The following is a 19182-nucleotide window of genomic DNA, read 5'->3' as shown; positions in this document are numbered from 1 at the left end:
ATTTTCCTGAGGACAAAAACACAGAATAAAAAATTACACGTTTTATATATTAAATACATGCAACTTTGAACCGTACACACATTAATTCCTAGCTGTCAGTCTACATTATCACTTCTTGACAAATCAGATATAAATAACTTACATGAAAGTATGATATTCACAAATGATTGATTTGTATACTGACTAGCAGAAGTGAACTATTTGCGTGGATATAGTAATAGTTCATAAACTGAAACACACCATTTTTAAAATGTTAATTCGTTTACAGTGTTTGATAGTATACTCTGATGCTCATATGCCACCAAATCATTGATAACATTTTGAAGGTCTTCATCCTCTTCAAGATTTTCATCTCTTTTTATGTCATGGGATTTTCCAGATCTTTCAGCTTCTCTCTGCTTCTTCAGACATAAACTTCCAAAGAAACTTCTTATCTGTTGATGTGAAAGCCATTCCGCTGGCGAAAAAAGACAGTTCCCATCGACATCTGTCTCACATCTCATTTGTTTGGAGATTGTAAAAGGACTAGGCTTTTTTCCAGACTCTTCTCCATGATAATATAAAACTGATAAATAGTTCTTTACCTTTGGAGAGAAGCGGACTGCTTTTTTTCTCTTTTTTAATGCATATCCGGGGCATTCAGCAAAATATTTAGATTCAGAGAGTTCCACACTGTAGCAGGATGAAGGTTGATTCAGTTGCAGTTCCTGGCATTGGAAAGACCAAATTCGCATGCTCCTGTCTGTCAGGTTGTCCAAATTTTCATCATCATACACATGCTTACCGACAGCAAGATGCTGAATCAGTTGATTTTCTTTTTTAAAAACCCTAATACAATCTGGTTCAATACAAGGAAAATTGTCTCTGTTTGTGCTTCCTCTGGTATATGATGCTTTGAAATCTGGTCTTTTTGGGTCAGAAAAAACCTATGGAAAATATATGATGCATTTAATATACTATCATCATAACAATTTGCAGCAAAATCTTGAACAAAAATTATTGTCATTGAAAAATTCTACAAAGTAATTAAATTTATCTTACCAACTTTTCATCTGCTAATGACAGTTGCTCAGAAATCCTGGAAATATCTGATGCATTTATCAGCTCTCCTCCAATCCCATAAGCTTTGTAAGCCTTAAGTCCTTCATCTTCAAAGCTGAAATTGTTATACTTTGAGATCTGAAAATTTTTCAACTGTCCACAAAGTACTGGCTGTGTATCAATTTGTGATGTTGGGCTAACAATGGAAACATAGGTGTTTCTAACACCACCATGACTTTCAAGTGCTTCCTTCATTTGCAAAGTGTTTGTGATGTCATGGCCTTCATTGATGTAATTAAGCATGTGAAGCCTGCAAGATCCTGTTCGTGAGTCACACAAGTCTTTGCCAGATTGCGCTTCACTGAAATTATACTGCTTTACAACTAATGGCAATTCATTGCGGAATTTCCAGAGATAGGACAGCATTGGTAAGGAATGGTAACAACCCGCATTATCTGATCTGATGTATGCATCCTTTAGATGTGGATGGATGGACTTCAACACTTTGAAAGCATTGTTGAAAATTTGACTGACTAAGTGCCATCCTTGCTTTCCTTCTTCCACAAGATGCACTATGGAAATTATCTCAATGTTCTTTTGGTCTTCTTTGTCTTCTGTTGTTGACTGTGCCTGACAAAGAATGCCACAAATCATGTGCCAGCTGATACCCTGCTTGCCAAACCACTCGTTCTGTGTTTCACGGAAAGTTTGTGGCAAATACTTCATTGCCCAGTCAGCAATGATCATCACTTCATGTAGCTGTAGGTTCTGAATGATATTCTCTCTGCACAGATCCTGGTTCACTGTTCTAATTGAATGATCTCTCCAGGCCCATATCTTTTCTGTTGCCAACTCAAAATCATGGTTTGTTTCTTCTTTGTCTTGAGTGCTGATAAAAGTTGTATGTTTTATGAGATCACCAATTTCCAATTTCATATGATACATAGTTTCACATAACTGGCAGCTAGTATTATGCAAATGATCACATTCTTTTTCGGACAATGCAAACTGTGTACAGTGTTGAATGCAGTCACTGGAAGGGGAGATGTGACTTTTGAACTCATTCTTCAGATGTACCTTCAATGTTTCTAGCATTTTCTGGATTTCAGTAACTTTGCTCTCTGGAAGACCCTTCATAGCAAGAGTGGATATCAATTTGTTCAAAGTATCAATACCATCCATTCCATCACTGATGTAGTTATCCAACCCATGCAGAGACTTCAGTTGAGAGGCAGGGCATGCTTTGATGATTTTATAAAGGGTTGCTCTTGATGGAGGAAGGATTGAGTTTTCTTTGCAATAGGAATTATATGCTGTGATGAGTCGAGAAGCTATCATAGTTCGTATCACTTTTGGAATTTTTACACTTAGGCCTGATGATAATTTCAAGTGTCTTGATCCAAATCCAACAACTTGCAGGTAAGCTGGAGATGAAATAAACTGAATGAAGTGATGTATCTTCTCCTTTGGTATACGTACTCTTGTGATCTTTGGTGGCGTAATGTACTGCCCAGGTCCATGGGTTGCAGCATATTTTCTTGCAGCATCAATCTTGTACAGAGTTAACCCATCAACAAGAGACAAGAGTTCTGATTTGGTATACTGTCCAACAATTATTGATAAAATCTGCACTTTTGTAGTATGGTCCTCTGCCTTCATGTAAGCAGAAATAACTGCTTCGGTAACTGCATCACTTTGTTTTGGTTTTTCCTTTGGAATGCTGTCAAAAACTTGAAGCATCAACTCTGTACCTTGGCATGGTGCAATACTCTCACAAACAAGCTCAATTGCTAAACGTGCTTGGCGTATGTAAAACTTCCTTGTAGAGTACTGCAACTGGTCCAACTTCTGAGATACCTGGCACTTTAAAGGAGGGTAATCTCCACTTGATAGGATATCCATTGCATGGTTGAACAGTTCACGCTGAGATCTTTCATCTTTTGACCAATTAGATGCACTTGTTGACTGGGATGATATGAATTCAAAATCTGAAAAAATCAGTGACAGATTTATGTTTTTTTACAATTAAAGTTTATAAATAAGGGATATTGCAATATCTGAAGATGGCATTTTAATAAAGTTAATTTTCACCTATGCCCCTGTACAAAAGGACATATATTGTGATGTTTATGATGTCCTAAATGACATCCTGATCAATTTCAACATTATAACAAAAGGACCATGGGCCACAATGCTCACCTGAGTCACCTCCTTTTCCTATTACAGTCATACCCATTGTTTGACTGCTTGATGTCTTTATATTATTTGATACTCAGAAAACTTTAAATAGTGTTATTCAAAACTTTTTATAAGCTTATTGATAACATATTGATATAACAAGAAATTTGTTGCATATCTATGACTTTTTGTAAAAATATAGGTGAAAAGGTGAATATCTGGATTTTTGGTAACTTAAAAAATAGAAAATTGAGTTATTCTCCTTTTCAATATGTGAATAGAAATGATCAATACAGCAGTGTTTGACCCAATGTGGCGGTGCTTGAGAAACTATGGATTATTATTTTTTGGCCTTAATAGCATTAATCATGGCCAAGATAATGAGAGAAAGACTTTCAAAGATTTTTTCTGGTATATTCAGAGGAAAAAAATTTAATCCTCTTCTTAGGTCACAACTTACCCCTACGGGCATTGACTCAAAAAAGAAAAATATGTGAATCTACACCATTTAACAGACAGATGGATGTTGGGAACTCTTGTTCAGAAAAATTTATGTAAATTTTAGGCTCAGTAAGATAAACAAGAGGCCCATGGGCCACATCACTCACCTGAGCACATTGGCCAGGAAAAAGCACAAATCAGTTTAGTATTGAAAAGTTTACATGGAAGGGGGGGGGGGGGGGGAGGGAGACTTGAATTTTAAACTACCTGAGGATGCTTCAATATCAGTATAACAAAGGGCTTTCTATTCTTGAGCAGAAGATTTTTTTCTTGTATATTCCTTTGCAAAAATTTGATCCCCCGTTGTGGCCCCTCCCTGTCCCCAGGGGTCATCATTTGTACAAACTTGAATCTACACTTCTTGAGGATGCTTCCATATCAGCTAGACTAAACATGGCTTTTCTGTTCTTGAGAAGAAAATTTTTGCCTAAATATTCCCATGTAAGACTTTGATCCCCCATTGTGGCCCCTCCCTACCCCCAGGGGTCATCATTTGAACAAACTTGAATCTTCACTACCTGAGGATGCTTCCATATCAATAAGACTAAACAGGCTTTTCTGTTCATGAGAAGAAGATTTTCCTGTATATTCCTACGTAAAACTTTGATACCCCATTGTGGTCCCATCCTACCCCTGGGGTCATGATTTGAACAAACTTGAACCTACACTACCTGAGTATGCTCCTATATCAATATGACTAAACATGGCTTTGCTGTTCTTGAGAAGATTTTTTTCATATATTCTTTTGTAAAACTTTGATCCCCCATTGTGGCTCCACCCTACCCTGGGGTCATCATTTGAACGTACTTGAATCTACACTACCTGAGTATGCTACCATATCAATTAGACTAAACATGGCTTTGCTGATTCTTGAGAATAAGATTTTTAAAAAATTTTCCTATATATTCCTATGTAAAACTTTGATCCCCCATTGTGGCCCCACCCTACCCTCAGGGGTCATGATTTGAGCAATTTTGAATCTACGCTACCTGCTGATGCTTCCATATCAATATGACTGATCACAGCTTTGTTGTTCTTGAGAAGAAGATTTTTAAAAAAAAATTTCCTATGCATTCCTATGTAATAATTTGATCCTCTATTGTGGCCCCATCCTACCCCCGGGGGTCATGATTTGAACAAAATTGAATCTAAACTGTCTAGAAGGTTACACATAAGTTTCAACTTTTCTGGAGAAGAAGGTTTTTGAAAGATGACATCAAATTTTCACTAATTCTTAATTATCTCCCCTTGAAATGAAGCGTGTCCCTTTATTTTAACAAACTTGAATCCCCTTCACCCAAGGATGCTTTGTGGCAGGTTTGGTCAAAATTGGCCCAGTGGTTCTTGAGAAGAAGTCGAAAATGTGAAAAGTTTACAGACGGTCAGACAGACAGACAGCTAGACAGACGGACGGACGCCAGACAAAATGTGATCAGAAAAGCTCACTTGAGCTTTCAGCTCAGGTGAGCTGAAAAAAACAAACAATCGATTCGATACAATCAGGTTTGATTATAAAACATGACTGTAGGTTTAGTATGCCAATCAAGACACTTGATCTTATTTAGTAAATTAAGCCAATTTTGTATAGGGTAATACCTGAATCTGCAGCTTGTGACCCAAAGGAAACTTCAGACTCAAAATTTTGATCTATGTCTGCAGCATTTCCACTCACTGAAACAGAAAATATACACATGTATTAACAATTATTTAGACAATATAAAAATGGACCCAACTAGGTATCATTGAGATGGTACCCCTTCTCAATAAAGACCCACTTTTAGTAAACTAAAGGATATTAGGATGAAAGAGACATGTAAAGGGCCTAGTTGAAAGCACTATTCTGAACTAAGAAATGTTTCTGTTTCAGTCACAGTTAAGGAAAAGAAATCTATATTTGCATTTTTTTCCTTTTTTTGTGAGTCTTGACCTTTCACTTGATTCAAACATTGCATTCCCTTTAATCAAGGCCACTCTTTGAGTGCAGTATTAGCTACAATGGTCCAAGGGCAGAGAGTATATACATCAAGCATGGATTTTACACAAAGGTCTGCTTTGAGCTTGAGGTTTGACTATTTTACACAGAGTTCTGCTTTGTCCTTAAACTTTGACTTAGCTCAAGGTCACTTTACTGATAAGCATGTTTGGTTGAGTATATGATCCAGCTGGGACAATGGAAGAACAAATATGCTTACATTATCAAGGATTTTACACACTCAGGTATCTGCATTGACCTTAATCTATGACTTGCATGTACACGTTTAACCAAGGACACTCTTTAGCTAAAGTATTAGCCAGAAGAAGCCACGGGGAGACCAATTAGGCTCTCATGACAAGGATTTCATTCATACATCTGATATGACCTTGGACCTAAAATCTTTGCTCAAGGTCACTGCACATCCTTTTCCTTCCAGCATTATATGAGTGACATATGAGCCAGATATGCTGGAGGAGAGAAAATATGCTCCGGATAATGATAACTGATGGAAGGGTCTACAGACAAATGGACAAATAATGGATAACCTATTAAAAAATTATGCACTCGCAGAGTGGGGCATGAATAATTACTCAAGGTATTTAAATTTGTCAACAGTGAAACATTCAATTACATTTTTTTTGTAGCCATGGCTACAAAAGCATACACATATTTACAAGCAAAATTCACTCATTGAATCAATTTTCCTGGGTTAAAATGTTGCATTAAGTAATACCTTAAAGGTGCTTAGACACAGATTTGAACTTAATATTTTCTCAAATTTTCTGTATAATATCACGACTTATATATTGCAATAGCATTTCACACAAAAATATAATTAAAAACTTATTTTATCTGGAAATTATTGGAACTACGAATTCCGGGACGCGTTTGATTAACACATCTCTGCACTTACACAAATTTTAACTTTATCCTTAATATTTAAGAAAAGAAGCAATTTTGTTATGTATTAATGAAAAATATTACATCTTTAATCTAGAAAATTCAGAGTAGAAATGTTTGAAAGCAAAACCAACTCATCAGTATTGTCAGTCCATGCTCTGTGATGTGTACAGAGTTTAACAAATTGAATACACCCGTGAAACGTGAACTGTTTATGTAAACAGGGCACGAGCTCTGTTATTGTTAATGTTTACGATTCACCGGGTGTGTTCAATTGTTAAAGTCTGCACACACCACTGAGCACGGACTTACAATAATGTGAGTGGGTTTTGCTTTCGAACATTTCTACTCTGAATGTTCTGGGTTATAAGTTTTAATATTTTTCATTAATACACAACAAAATTGCCACTTTTCTTAAGTATTAAGAATAAAATAAAATATGTGAAAGCGCAAGGATGTGTCAATCCAACGCGTCCAGAAATTCGAAGTTTTAATAACTTCGAGATGAAATAAGATTTTTATTATATTTCAGTATGAAATGCTATGGAAACATATAAGTCATGAAATTATACAGAAAATTTGAGAAAATATTAACTTCAAATCTGTGTCCAAGCACCTTTAATATAATATGCTTTCCATAAAAGGTAGCTAGTGTACCCAACTTGTTTAAAAAATGTGTTTACATATAAACACACATATATATACCTGCCTTTGCCTGTACAAGTTATTTATAAAAAAATTGATATACTCTGGATAGATAATTACAATTTCTTTTGGAGAGGGGGTCAAGGTTAATGTTTTTTTTACCTATAGGTAATATATTTTCTGTTACTTCCATTTGCTCCACTCTTTGCTCTGTAAAATAATTAAAAAGGTCATGATGTATATACCCATATAGATAACAGCTAAAAATGCTTATGCTAAGCACAATGCTTCTGTTTTGAATGAATCATTTAAATAAAGCCCAAAACTGGAACTATATGGACTGGACTTATCAGTTTATAAGTCACATCCTCACCATTTTGACTTAACTTCATGTAAACTGTTCTTAGTGATTTTGTTTATCAAGATTTAACTGTATAATAACCATCATAATCATAATAACTTGTGTATACATTATACAATATTATAGTACATGCACAAACTCTGTTAATAATGTCATTTGATTTGCATGATCACAATGACCATGCACATGTATTTTATTCACTAGTGTGGAAATGATACATACATTGATACATGTATTTTAAATTCATTTTGAGATAAATTAAACATTGATTGTATCTATATATATCTATATCTATATCTATCTATCTATCTATCTATATATATATATATATATATATATATATATATATATATATATATATATATATATATATATATATATATATATATATATATATATATATATATATATTATTATTATTATTATTATTATTTATAATTATTATTATTATTATTATTATACTAGAGTAAGTGATCACCTGTTTGGTTTGATGCATTTGCTGTCTTTTCAAGCAAGGAACACATTTCTACAAAAGAAACATTTATTTACAATACTTAATAATCCTCAGAGTTAATCTTTAATTTCCAAACAGGACTGGAACATGCAGGTACATGTGAAGTCTATCAATATTATGAAACTATTGAGTGTAAAAGCCATTCATCAAGATTTACTGTATATTCCTTAATTTATGCATTAATACTTTTTAAAATATCAAATACACTCATAAATGTCAAATTGTGAGAACATTAATTTACAAGAAGTATGTGATCCAAATGCTCACTAGTATTACCCTCACTCTGATAGGAATATTCCTTGTCATGTGAATATACAGAAATTTGGTAAGGAAAGACGTACACATAAACAGGAAGTTCACATATAGGATTTGTACAAAAATGAATCCCACCATATGGCATGCCTAAACAAAGAGTATGCTCAAATTTCAAGCAACTTCCTTGAGTAGTTGCTGAGAAAACTACGACAGAAATTTTGTATGCACTGTCTGACAGGGATAATCAGGAAGTTGACATCGGATTTGTACAAAAATTAATCACACCAAATGGCGTGCGAAAGCAAAGAGTGTGCTAAAATTTCAAGCATCTGCGATGAATAGTTGCTGAGAAAACTGCGACAAGAATTTGTTATGGACAGACATACAGATGGACACATAAGGGTAAACAGTATACCCCCTCTCCTTCAGAGCGGGGGTATAATGAATGGACTGCTGTTCAAGAGTTTTTATTTTTTATATATATTTTAGCTGTACAAAAATAAAAGCAACTGATTTTATTTTGCAAGTGAAGCTTGACTAAAGACTGAATGAAATAATTTGATAAAACTTCTCTCACTCTCTCTATGTACAGTATATGTACCTTTCAGCTCTTCCTTCAGATCTATCCCCATACTGATTTCTTTTTTGTGTGTTTCTATGCATCTTCTGCATATACCAGTAACAATCAGCATGATCAGAAATTAAATATGTTTATAACTATAAATCATAATAGAATACACATGTATGATGTATATATACTTATAGCCTAAATATCAGTAGATGTTTCACACATTTTACAGAATTAATACAGGCTGATTAGGATATCACTGTTTGCTTTTACATCACAGGGTTGTCCATTAAAGACCTAGGGGTTAGGGAATTTTCCCAGCTATGGTGACATACATGTAATTCCCACATTATTCTGGCATTGTCCGCTCTACTTCACTAGTAGTGGGAGGAATCCCAGACACCCTTCTCATTTTAGAATGTCACCTTCTATTTTGCTTCTTACTGACAACCCTGATATTATGTACAGCAGTGTCTTTCTGCAAACTTTTAAAGTTAACTCAAGTGGTTCTGAAAAATTTCTTTAGTCTTTAATTTACTGAAAATAAATAAATAAATCTGCATAATGTTCTTACCAGATCCAATCGGCAAAACCACATTCAACTTGAGCCATATCTCTCGACTCTGGACAACAGTGACTCCTCGAGCGATAGTACTGGATTTACTTTTATCATGCAATGGATGACAACAGGTCCTTTTGTTTCTCTTCCAATGCAAACCCAAAATATTTCTGTGTTTGAGGCATACATGTTTATATAAATTAGACAGTCCAAGTCCCATAACACCTGCACGGTTTAATATAAGAACACTTTCAGGGATATGAATGTCCTCTGTGCTGCATTTTAGGTACCTGGCATGTCTAGTTGTATCTTTTTTACACTCTTTCAATAAAACCAAGGTGTTTTCATCACAATTGTCACCAAATGAACACCTCATCTTGTCGTCTGCCATTAGATGTCATACTCTTACTTCCTTTAAATAAGGAGAGTTCCACTAAGGGAGATAATTTTTCTGATAGTTTTACCCAATTTCATTTGATTTTTAAACTTGTATAATGTTATTTGCAACCAAAATCCTTTTAGCTACTAATTGATTTTGTTGAAGTTTTTCATTTAAATAGATATTCATAATATTTTATGCGTTTCTTGGGTTTTTACAACATTCTACATAGAGTGGTAGTTTTCCACACATTGATTTAATCAATTTTAGATCTCACTACATATAGAGTCAAAGTTGATATTAAAATAAAAACAAATATTTCTAGTTAGGGCATTTCCCAAACTTTAAAAAAATATTTTTCATTTGAATAAAATTGCATTTTTTATTTTAATTTTTATCCTCTAAACTTATGATGTTTTCTTAATATTTTTCTTACGAAACAGTGCTAAAAATAGAACAGGCCCTTTAAATAGAAAAACATGGGTTACTGGCAGTTTGCATGCTGAGTTTTATTAGAGGACACATAATGCTAATTAGAAAATATAAAATCAGTTAAAATGATCACAATGCCTTTCATAAGAAAATTTGGATTTTGCATGGTTCTCTCGTAGACACGCATTTAATGAGTAAACTATACATGTCTTTACAGCCTTTTGTACTTTTATAAAAAATATAAAGTGAATTAGGGATAAAAGGTCCAGTTTCTCTTTTTTCAATATCAATACTTTTCAATGTTTTTAAAACAGCTACTTTTAAACCTGCATATTCTACAAAATTTGTTTTTACGTTAAGATTTGTGAGGTACTCAAGGCTTACAAATTTTCCTTCAGAGTCAAACAGATCTCTTACAAAAACAAAGCCTGCATCGAAATAACTTTTCAAAAATATGGATGAGTTGTTCATTTTAATTCTTGAATTAAACCATATATGTTCATGAAGAATTTGCATATTATTTTGACCAGAGTCAATGATCTTTACCCAGTTAAGTAAAACCTCTTTCCAAAACTTGTTACTTATTTTATTACACATATTAACAGTAAAGTCTAAACCTCTTACCCATAGAGATTCAACTTTTATTCCTAATTCTGATTCAAGAAGTTTTAGCCATTTTGTATCTGAGTTAATTAGTCTTCGGATCCATGTTGATTTTAATGCACATAGAAAATCTACATATTCAATCATTTTCAACCCCCCATTTCTATAATCTTGAATCATAACATTTTTCTTAACCTTATGAATTTTACTTCCCCATAAAAAGTAGTACAGGTCTTTCTCAAATTCGTCTAGGAGTTCCTTATAAGGGTTCGGAATAGTCAATATCAAATGGTTCATTTTTGGTATAATCAGGGATTTAATCACTGCTAATCTACCAACTGGAGTAAGTTTTCTTAACTGCCATTGTTTTATCAACTGCTTTATTTCATTTAATTTTGAGGGGTAATTCAGATCAACCATTTCATCTAAATTAATAGAAAATTTTACACCAAGAAGATCAAAAGTAGAATTATTCCAATCTAACTTCCATCTCGAGTGATGAAAAACTTCTTTGGAAAATTTTTTACTGCCAATCCAAACCATTTTAGTTTTAGTGAAATTAATTTTCAGACCAGATATAAGTGCAAAATAGTCAAGTTCTCTTAATATACCATCCATAGACTGTGGTGATCCATCAGATATAATTGAAGTATCATCAGCATATTGTGAAAGTTTATATTCCTCCCCATCAATTATAATTCCTTTTATGTCTTTATTATTTCGAATCAGAATCCCAAGAACTTCAGCACAAATTAAAAAAAGATATGGGGAAATTGGGTCCCCCTGTCTACATCCCCTCTGAGGGAACAGGTAGTCAGAAGAAATTCCATTCTGTATTACACATGATTTAATTCCATTATAAAAAGTTTGAATCCAATTTTTAATTGACTTCCCAAAATTAAAAAAGTCTAATGTTTGGTATATAAACTTCCATGATATAGTGTCAAAAGCTTTTTCAAAATCAATTAACATTAATAAGCCTGGAATCTGCTTTTGTTCTGTGTAATGCATTAAATCATAAACCAGTCTAATATTTTCACCTATGAATCTTCCCTTTAAAAAGCCAGTTTGGTCCTTATTTATTATTTTATTCAATACGGTTTTCAATCGTTCAGCAATACAGCCTGAGGCTATTTTATAAATCACATTCAACAAACTGATTGGGCGCCAGTTTTTTAAGAATTGTTTTTGTTTTCCTGGTTTTGGTAGGCAAGTTATTATACCTAACTTATTTGATTCAGTAAAGTGTGATAATTCATATGAGTTGTTTATTGCTCTTGTAATAAAGGCACCTATATCCTGCCAAAAGAATTTGAAAAATTCGCAAGTAAAACCATCTGGTCCAGGACTTTTCTCATTTTTCATATTTTTCAAATAATTAAGGACTTCAGAATTGGTCAATGGGCCTTCAAGACTTTCTGATTCTTTTTTATTTAATTTTGGGACATCATATATTTTTAATTTGTCATGAATACTTTCAGAATCCACATTCTCCCTACTTTTATAAAGATATTCATAGAACATTTTAACTTCATTCAAAATATCAAATTGGTTAAAAATAATTGTTCCATCCTCCTTTTCAATTTTAGGTATAACTTTACTCTGATAGTTTCTTGACTCTAGACTGGTAAAATATTTTGAAGGTTTTTCTCCTTCTTCTATCCATTTTACTTTTGACCTAATACATTGACCCTTAAATTTGATTTTTCTAATGTTCTCTAATTCTTCATGTTTATTTTCTAGTTCTTCAGTAGATTCTTGGGTCAAGTTCTGTTCCAATTTTAAGATTTCTTTTTCTAATCGCAATTCTTGTTCAGCTATTTTCTTTTTCTTATAAGTTGAAAAAGAAATTGATTTTCCTCTTATTTCCATCAGTAATGTATCTAAAAACAATTGATCACTTATAGTAAATTGAATTGTATCAGTTTCAATAGAGTCAATATTATCAAAATTATAGACAGGGCAGGCATATTGTAATTTAATATTTTTAATTTTTTCTTTTATGAGATTTACATATTCTTTATCAGCAAGTAAAGAATTATTCAATTTCCAAAACCCTCTCCCTTTAAGAAATTCATCTGTTTTAACACCCATGACAACTGGACAGTGATCTGAACGATAACTATTTTCAAATTTTACGTAAGGGGCCAAATTGAGTAATGATTCTGATATTAGGAAATAATCAAGTCGCGCTTGTTTTATTGGATTTTTTCTTCTCCAGGTAAATCTTTTTAAATTTGGACTATTTTCACGGAAAATATCTTTTAAATTTAGTGTCTCCATCATCTTCAAGACTTCCATTCTTGATTTCGGGTTATTTAGGTTTTTATAATTCATAGAATCCAGATCCTTATCTAAAATCAAATTAAAATCACCACCTATAATCACATATTGTGATGAGTAGTAATCTTGAATCATGTTTAAAAGATTTGTATAAAAGGTTGGTGTATCTAAATTTGGTCCATATATATTTACTAACAAAAAAGGAAGATTGTCTATGGTTACATCTAGAATGAGATAATTGCCATTGTCATCTTTATATTCGTTAACTAATGTCATATCACAATTATTATTAATGAGGATAGCTACTCCTCGTGAATTTGATTTGTACGAACTAAAAAAAGCCTTATATCCCCATAATATTTTAATTATGCTTTCATCTTTTTCAACAAAGTGTGTATCTTGAAGAAAATACACATTTAATTTTTTTCCTTTTAAAATTTTGAAGACATCCCTCCTTTTATTCATATCCCCTAATCCTTGGCAATTTAATGTAAGTATTTTTAGGAAGTTTTCATGTGGATTGTTATCCATTCCAAAGTGGATGCTTAGCAAAATTTACTGTTCCCCAACAGCAAGAAAAAAAAGAGTTGATAAAAAAGTTCAAATCTATATACAATACAAAGAAGTAGTTGAGCTCAAACACGCCTACTGTCATTTCAAAAATATGCAAAGTTTACCAAAAACCTAACTTTATGCTAACCTTAAAAAAAAGAATTGTTAAAATTATAGAAAAGTAGTTTCGGTTGGGAGGAAACCTATATACTCAATTCCTTTCCTGTTCGTTTTTTTTTTCCAGTTTGTTGTAGTTACCATGTTTGTTATATCTATTAACGGAATATGTCTGCAATGTAATTACAACAAATATTTATCCATACCATATTTTTATACTATACACTAGATTAAAATTGAAATTATGCACATAGATCCGCCCTGTGTTGAGTGATAAGGTAGAAAATTGATCGAAACTTACAAGTAAACACGATCCATGTTGCACGATTTCTACACCGGAAATCAAGACTTTAAAAATAATCCAAAATTGCGATGTATAAACTAGCAAATTCCGGAAAATATCAAACACAAACTTAAATAAATATATACATGCAGCATGAATATAACCCTATGAAAAACTACTGAAATAAATATTTTAGGCATTACAAATTTGCCATGAAAGTAAAAAAAAATGTACACAACTGTTAACTGTGAGTTACTATTAATATATATTTAACCTGTGACTGTTCATGATTTTGATTTTATCAAACACAAACTTAAATAAATATATACATGCAGCATGAATATAACCCTATGAAAAACTACTGAAATAAATATTTTAGGCATTACAAATTTGCCATGAAAGTTAAAAAAAAATGTACACAACTGTTAACTGTGAGTTAACTGTGAGTTACTATTAATATATATTTAACCTGTGACTGTTCATGATTTTGATTTTAGCGTCAGACGGGGACTGGCATATTTCTTGCTGCACTTAACCCAATCTCGTTGATATATGTGAAACGTCTGGGTCCGATTTTACTACCACACCACCGCGAGACGACCACCAGTGCGTTATTTATATCATTATCAGCGAGTGCTTTGAGTAACATTCTCCCGGCTCCGTGCTCGCCGTCATCTTCAGATCCCTCATGCGCTGTTCCATCACTAGTGGAAAATCGGAACGCATATATATTGTGACTTGCACTGGCAGTGTTTTCTGTACGCATAACTTCCACAAGCGATCGCCTAACCTGTTTATAGGAATCTACTGGCGTTGAGTGGGCAGCAAACCGGTTTCCATTATCTTCTGTGGTCTTCCCCGTACTGATCGCGATCTTTACCTCTTCTCCACTGATGATCTCATCGGCCATAGGTCGGCTACCAATTTTATCTCTATACACAGATTTGCTTTGTGTGAAAATGAGTTTTTGACCCTTCAACACGGTCTCTATGTTACGGTCCGCGTATTGTTTCTGTACATCATATAGGTGTTTCCTTTTTTCTCTGATTTCTTCCGGTTGATGTTGGGACACTCTTATTGGTGACTGCTTATCCTTAAGAATTTTAATGTGCCTCATTACGATATCTTTGTGTGATTTGTTCGCAAATTGAACACAAATTGGCCTAGGATATTTTCGTTGTTTATCGTACTCACCCATTCTGAACAATTTATAGATCTGTAGGTTATCCACAGTCTCTGCTGGTATCTCCATCTCTGCAGTGAACACGTTGCTAATGATCTTGGCAAGGTTTTCTGGATTTTTAATCTCGGGCGCCTTTTCATCTACTCCACTCACTATGATATTATCTTCCATTGCTCTAGTTTTAAGCTCTAGAATTTGCTCACTTTGAGTCTTTACACAATACTCCAGTCGAACTATGTAATCCTTCATTCGGCTAAGTTCTCTTTCCATCTTCTTCTGTTTTTCATGCAGCTCAGTGGTTATATATATCGTATCGTTCGCTTGTTCTTGTACACTTTCTAATCTCTCCTGAATGCCATGTTTTCCTCTGATATCCTTTGTGACTTCATCAAGATGGCGACCTTGCCCATCTATCCTTAGTAACAGGTTGGCCAGAGTGTTTTGAATATTATTTATACCATGCATAACATCTCTCATATGAAAGTCTCCAGTTTTTTCCGAAATCTCCCCATCGCTAGTATGAGTGTCCATATCATCAAGCCCTCTCTTTTTTGATTGATTTAACTGGCTAGCCATGCTTGTAACGGTCAAACGTTTAAAGACACAGTATGAATATCGCTCACCGGTGCTCACAAACAAATATGTTCACAACTTTTGTGCCTTCAAATTCCCGAGCCTATTTCGTTTGTTTTTCGTTTAAAACTCACTCCAACACACTTTAAAACATATTACATACAAGCAACACTTTTTTCAACACACAAATTAATAAATTTCCAGGTTTTTGGCTCAACTTTTGCTGCCGATAAAAATTAACGTCCTACATGTCGGGCATGCGCAAAGTCAAGATTTTGCAAATATTTGTTTATTTATTTCATAGAACGTCATCACTGAATTATTCAAACAAAACTCATTCTAAAGATTATATAAAGGAAATAAGTTGGTTAACCGATTTAGTCATTCACCGATCTTCATATTGACGGAAGCGCAGTGGTAAGAGCGTCTGCTCTAGAGTCGCGGATTAAGGAGTTGATCCTTAGGTCGCGGGTTCGAATCCCACTGTTGGACGTGGACACCGATCCTTCAGATGAGACCGTATAAACCGAGGTCCCGTGTCGCAGTAAGTGCTGGCACGAAAAAGATACCTCACTGCTCAATGGCCCTGAATGCCGAGCACAGGTCAAAATTTGCAGCTCTCCAACGGCAAGTGGTGGCCTCTCAATATGAGTGAAAAATTCTCGAGAGGGACGTTAAACAACAAACAAACAAACAAACATATTGAAGGAATTTCCAAGAACATCATTTATCATTAAGCCCGATGTTAAAAAGAAAAACGAGGCGATGATAGCTGCATAAAGCTTTCGTGTGAATGGGCATGGAAATAATAGTAAATCATTGAATACACTAGGCCTAAAAGTTGTGAAAATGTTTATATACCAAAATGTGCATATTCGCTGCTTTTATCCTTCACGGAAATTATGGAATAAGAGAACCCGAAGTACAATATCCATTACATAGTAAAACAAGTTTCACAATAAACGTCAATTAATGAGATTTTTTTTTTCAAGTTTCAACAATGGAGGGGGGTACATCTACTTCTGCTTCAAAACTAACGGGATTTAACCCTGTAGACTATAAATTATTGTCAGTAGAAACTGCAATATATATTTTATGGCAATTCCCCGCACTTGCGCGGGATTGCGTCATGTAGAATAGAATAGAATATTTATTCAACCAATTTGGGCCCGCAGTAGAGTTCATTCCCTCAATAGCTCGCTTATTCAAAGCACATGTAGCTCTTTGCCTGGCTTAATAACGAATTCTAGATTATATTTCTTTCGATTGCACGGATTTCAAACAGACATTCTAATGGTGCCCAAAGTCTTGGTTTCCGATTTGTTGTACATGAAATATATGAAGATAACGAACAGTATTCAGGCTCAAAAGTCCATCAAACAATACAAAATAGGAGCAGAGCAAACACGGACCTCCAAACATCAGAGGTGGGATCAGGTGCCATGGAGGAGTGAGCATCCCCTGCCGACCGGTCACACCTGCCGTGTGCTCCTTGTCATGATCGGGAAATAACGGAAAAATCCGTCGACAATTCAGTGTGTAAATAATGGCCTAACAATTTGTATTAAAAACGTCAGTCAGCATTTGACTCAATGATAAATTGTATTTGATGACAAGGTCATTGTATCAACCATAGAACTTACGAAATGATGACTTTAAACAAGACAGCTGATATTCTTGTTTCATCAACTTGTTTGTCAATAATTTACCTCGTTTTAGAAATTGTACATACGTAGAGCATGCTCTTGCGTATTGAATCAGCTGAGAGATATATACCCCGTATGCAGGTGATGAAGGTATATTGCTGCATAAGTAAGGGAAGTTGACGATTGAAAAGTTAAAGTCATCACGTTTATCATAAAGCTTGGTTGTTAGATTGCCATTAACGTCTTCTTCAAGTAAAATATCCAAATATGAAACAGATGTGTCAGACTCTGTGGTATCTTTTATCTCATGCTCACAAGGATATATCGTATCGACATAAGAATGGAAATAGCCATTGTTAATTGACAATACATCGTCGATATATCTAAATGTCGAGTTGAAGGCCACAGCAAGTGTTTTCTTCTTTTCACGTACAAGATTTTGGACAAATTCTGCTTCAAACGAATACAAAAAAAGATCTGCTAATAACGGGGCGCAATCGGTACCCATGGGAATTCCAATAGATTGTTGGAAGACCTGGTCTCCAAAAACCACATAGATATTGTCAATCAGAAACTCAAGCATCTTTTTAATGTCAACTTCAGAGTACTTGTGTGTACAATCAGAAAGTTTTTTAACAAATAATGTCGCAAATGACCAATGACAAGGTAAGTTCCATTTTTATTGAAAAAGCAGCTGTCAATGATATCAAAAAGCCTGGACTTTAATTTATCGTGGGGAATGGTTATGTATAAAGTTGAAAAGTCGTAAGTTTTTAAGCTGTTGATTTTGATAAAATCTTGTGATTTCAAATTTTCCAAAAGTTCCTTGGAATTTTTAAGTATCCACATCTGATTTACACCACTTCTCGAATATATTGTTGCACAGTACTCTTGAAGTTTCTCCTTCACTACTGTTAATATCTTAGTGAGGAGTAGAGAAAGAGGCTTGGTTGAACATTTACTGGAACCCGCTATGTATCTTTGTTTGTAAGGATTTTTATGAAGTTTCGGAATCCAATATAAATATGGTAAATCAAATTCATTTTGATTGTTTGGAATATTAAAAATATTCAAAACTGACATATGACTTTGAAGAATTTCTTCCTTAGAAAGGGAACTATGAGTATAAGTTGGATTATCATTTGTAGAATTGAATCCAAGTTCCTCTAAAATACATTTAATATAATGAGCCTTACAAACAAAGACAATGTTGTTACCTGCTTTGTCAGCAGGGACCAGTACGTACTGATCATGTAATCTATCTCATTCTTTTTTCACTTCTGGATCTGTAAGGTAACATCAGTTTTCTTAAGATTCTGAAATTTCTTGTCACCTTTAGGGCCTATCATTTTATCTTGTTTCACTCTCAGTAACGACAAGACTGAACAGTAGGTATGGATTGTGTATGGTTGTCTTTACGTTTCTCATTTTTACCACGATTATATCTTGTTTTACTTTCTGTTTGACCTTGACATGGTAAACATCTGCAATAGATTTGAGTTGAGATTCAGATTTCTCCTTCGACTGGCATATATATATCTATGCAACGCTGAAGGTCTAATTTCCTTACCTGTAACAACTTATTATTTGCGTATGGTTATCTCGAGCTCCGGTAACAATACGATCATCTCATC

The 19182-nt window shown here is 34.0% G+C and overlaps 2 protein-coding genes across 2 annotated transcripts in view; one reads left to right on the top strand and one right to left on the bottom strand.

The window, feature by feature from the left end:
• The window catches only part of LOC133194406 (uncharacterized), a 114057-nt gene that overhangs the window by 74299 nt on the left and 20576 nt on the right, over positions 1-19182 (top strand). The gene's annotated exons all lie outside the window — the stretch shown is intronic.
• Positions 246-3011, bottom strand: LOC133181570 (uncharacterized). Its single transcript, XM_061316079.1, has 2 exons — positions 1042-3011; positions 246-926 (listed from the first exon to the last, which is right to left on the bottom strand). The coding sequence occupies exons 1-2, from the start codon at positions 2941-2943 to the stop codon at positions 246-248; spliced, it is 2583 nt and encodes an 860-aa protein (XP_061172063.1). The 5' UTR covers positions 2944-3011.

This window comes from Saccostrea echinata, unplaced genomic scaffold, assembly GCF_033153115.1.
Source record: "Saccostrea echinata isolate AGI-Se365-2 ecotype Australia unplaced genomic scaffold, CSIRO_AGI_Sech_v1 ptg000001l, whole genome shotgun sequence".
In the NCBI taxonomy this organism is placed as follows: Eukaryota; Metazoa; Mollusca; class Bivalvia; order Ostreida; family Ostreidae; genus Saccostrea; species Saccostrea echinata.
This window is presented reverse-complemented; position numbering and strand designations above follow the sequence as displayed.

Bases quoted from the DNA above. Each gene is read 5' to 3' on its own strand.
- LOC133181570 (XM_061316079.1), bottom strand. From the start codon at position 2,943: ATGGATATCCTATCAAGTGGAGATTACCCTCCTTTAAAGTGCCAGGTA. The intron at 927-1,041 runs GTAAGATAAATT...TATTTTCCATAG, and splicing joins CATTAGCAGATGAAAAGTTG to GTTTTTTCTGACCCAAAAAG.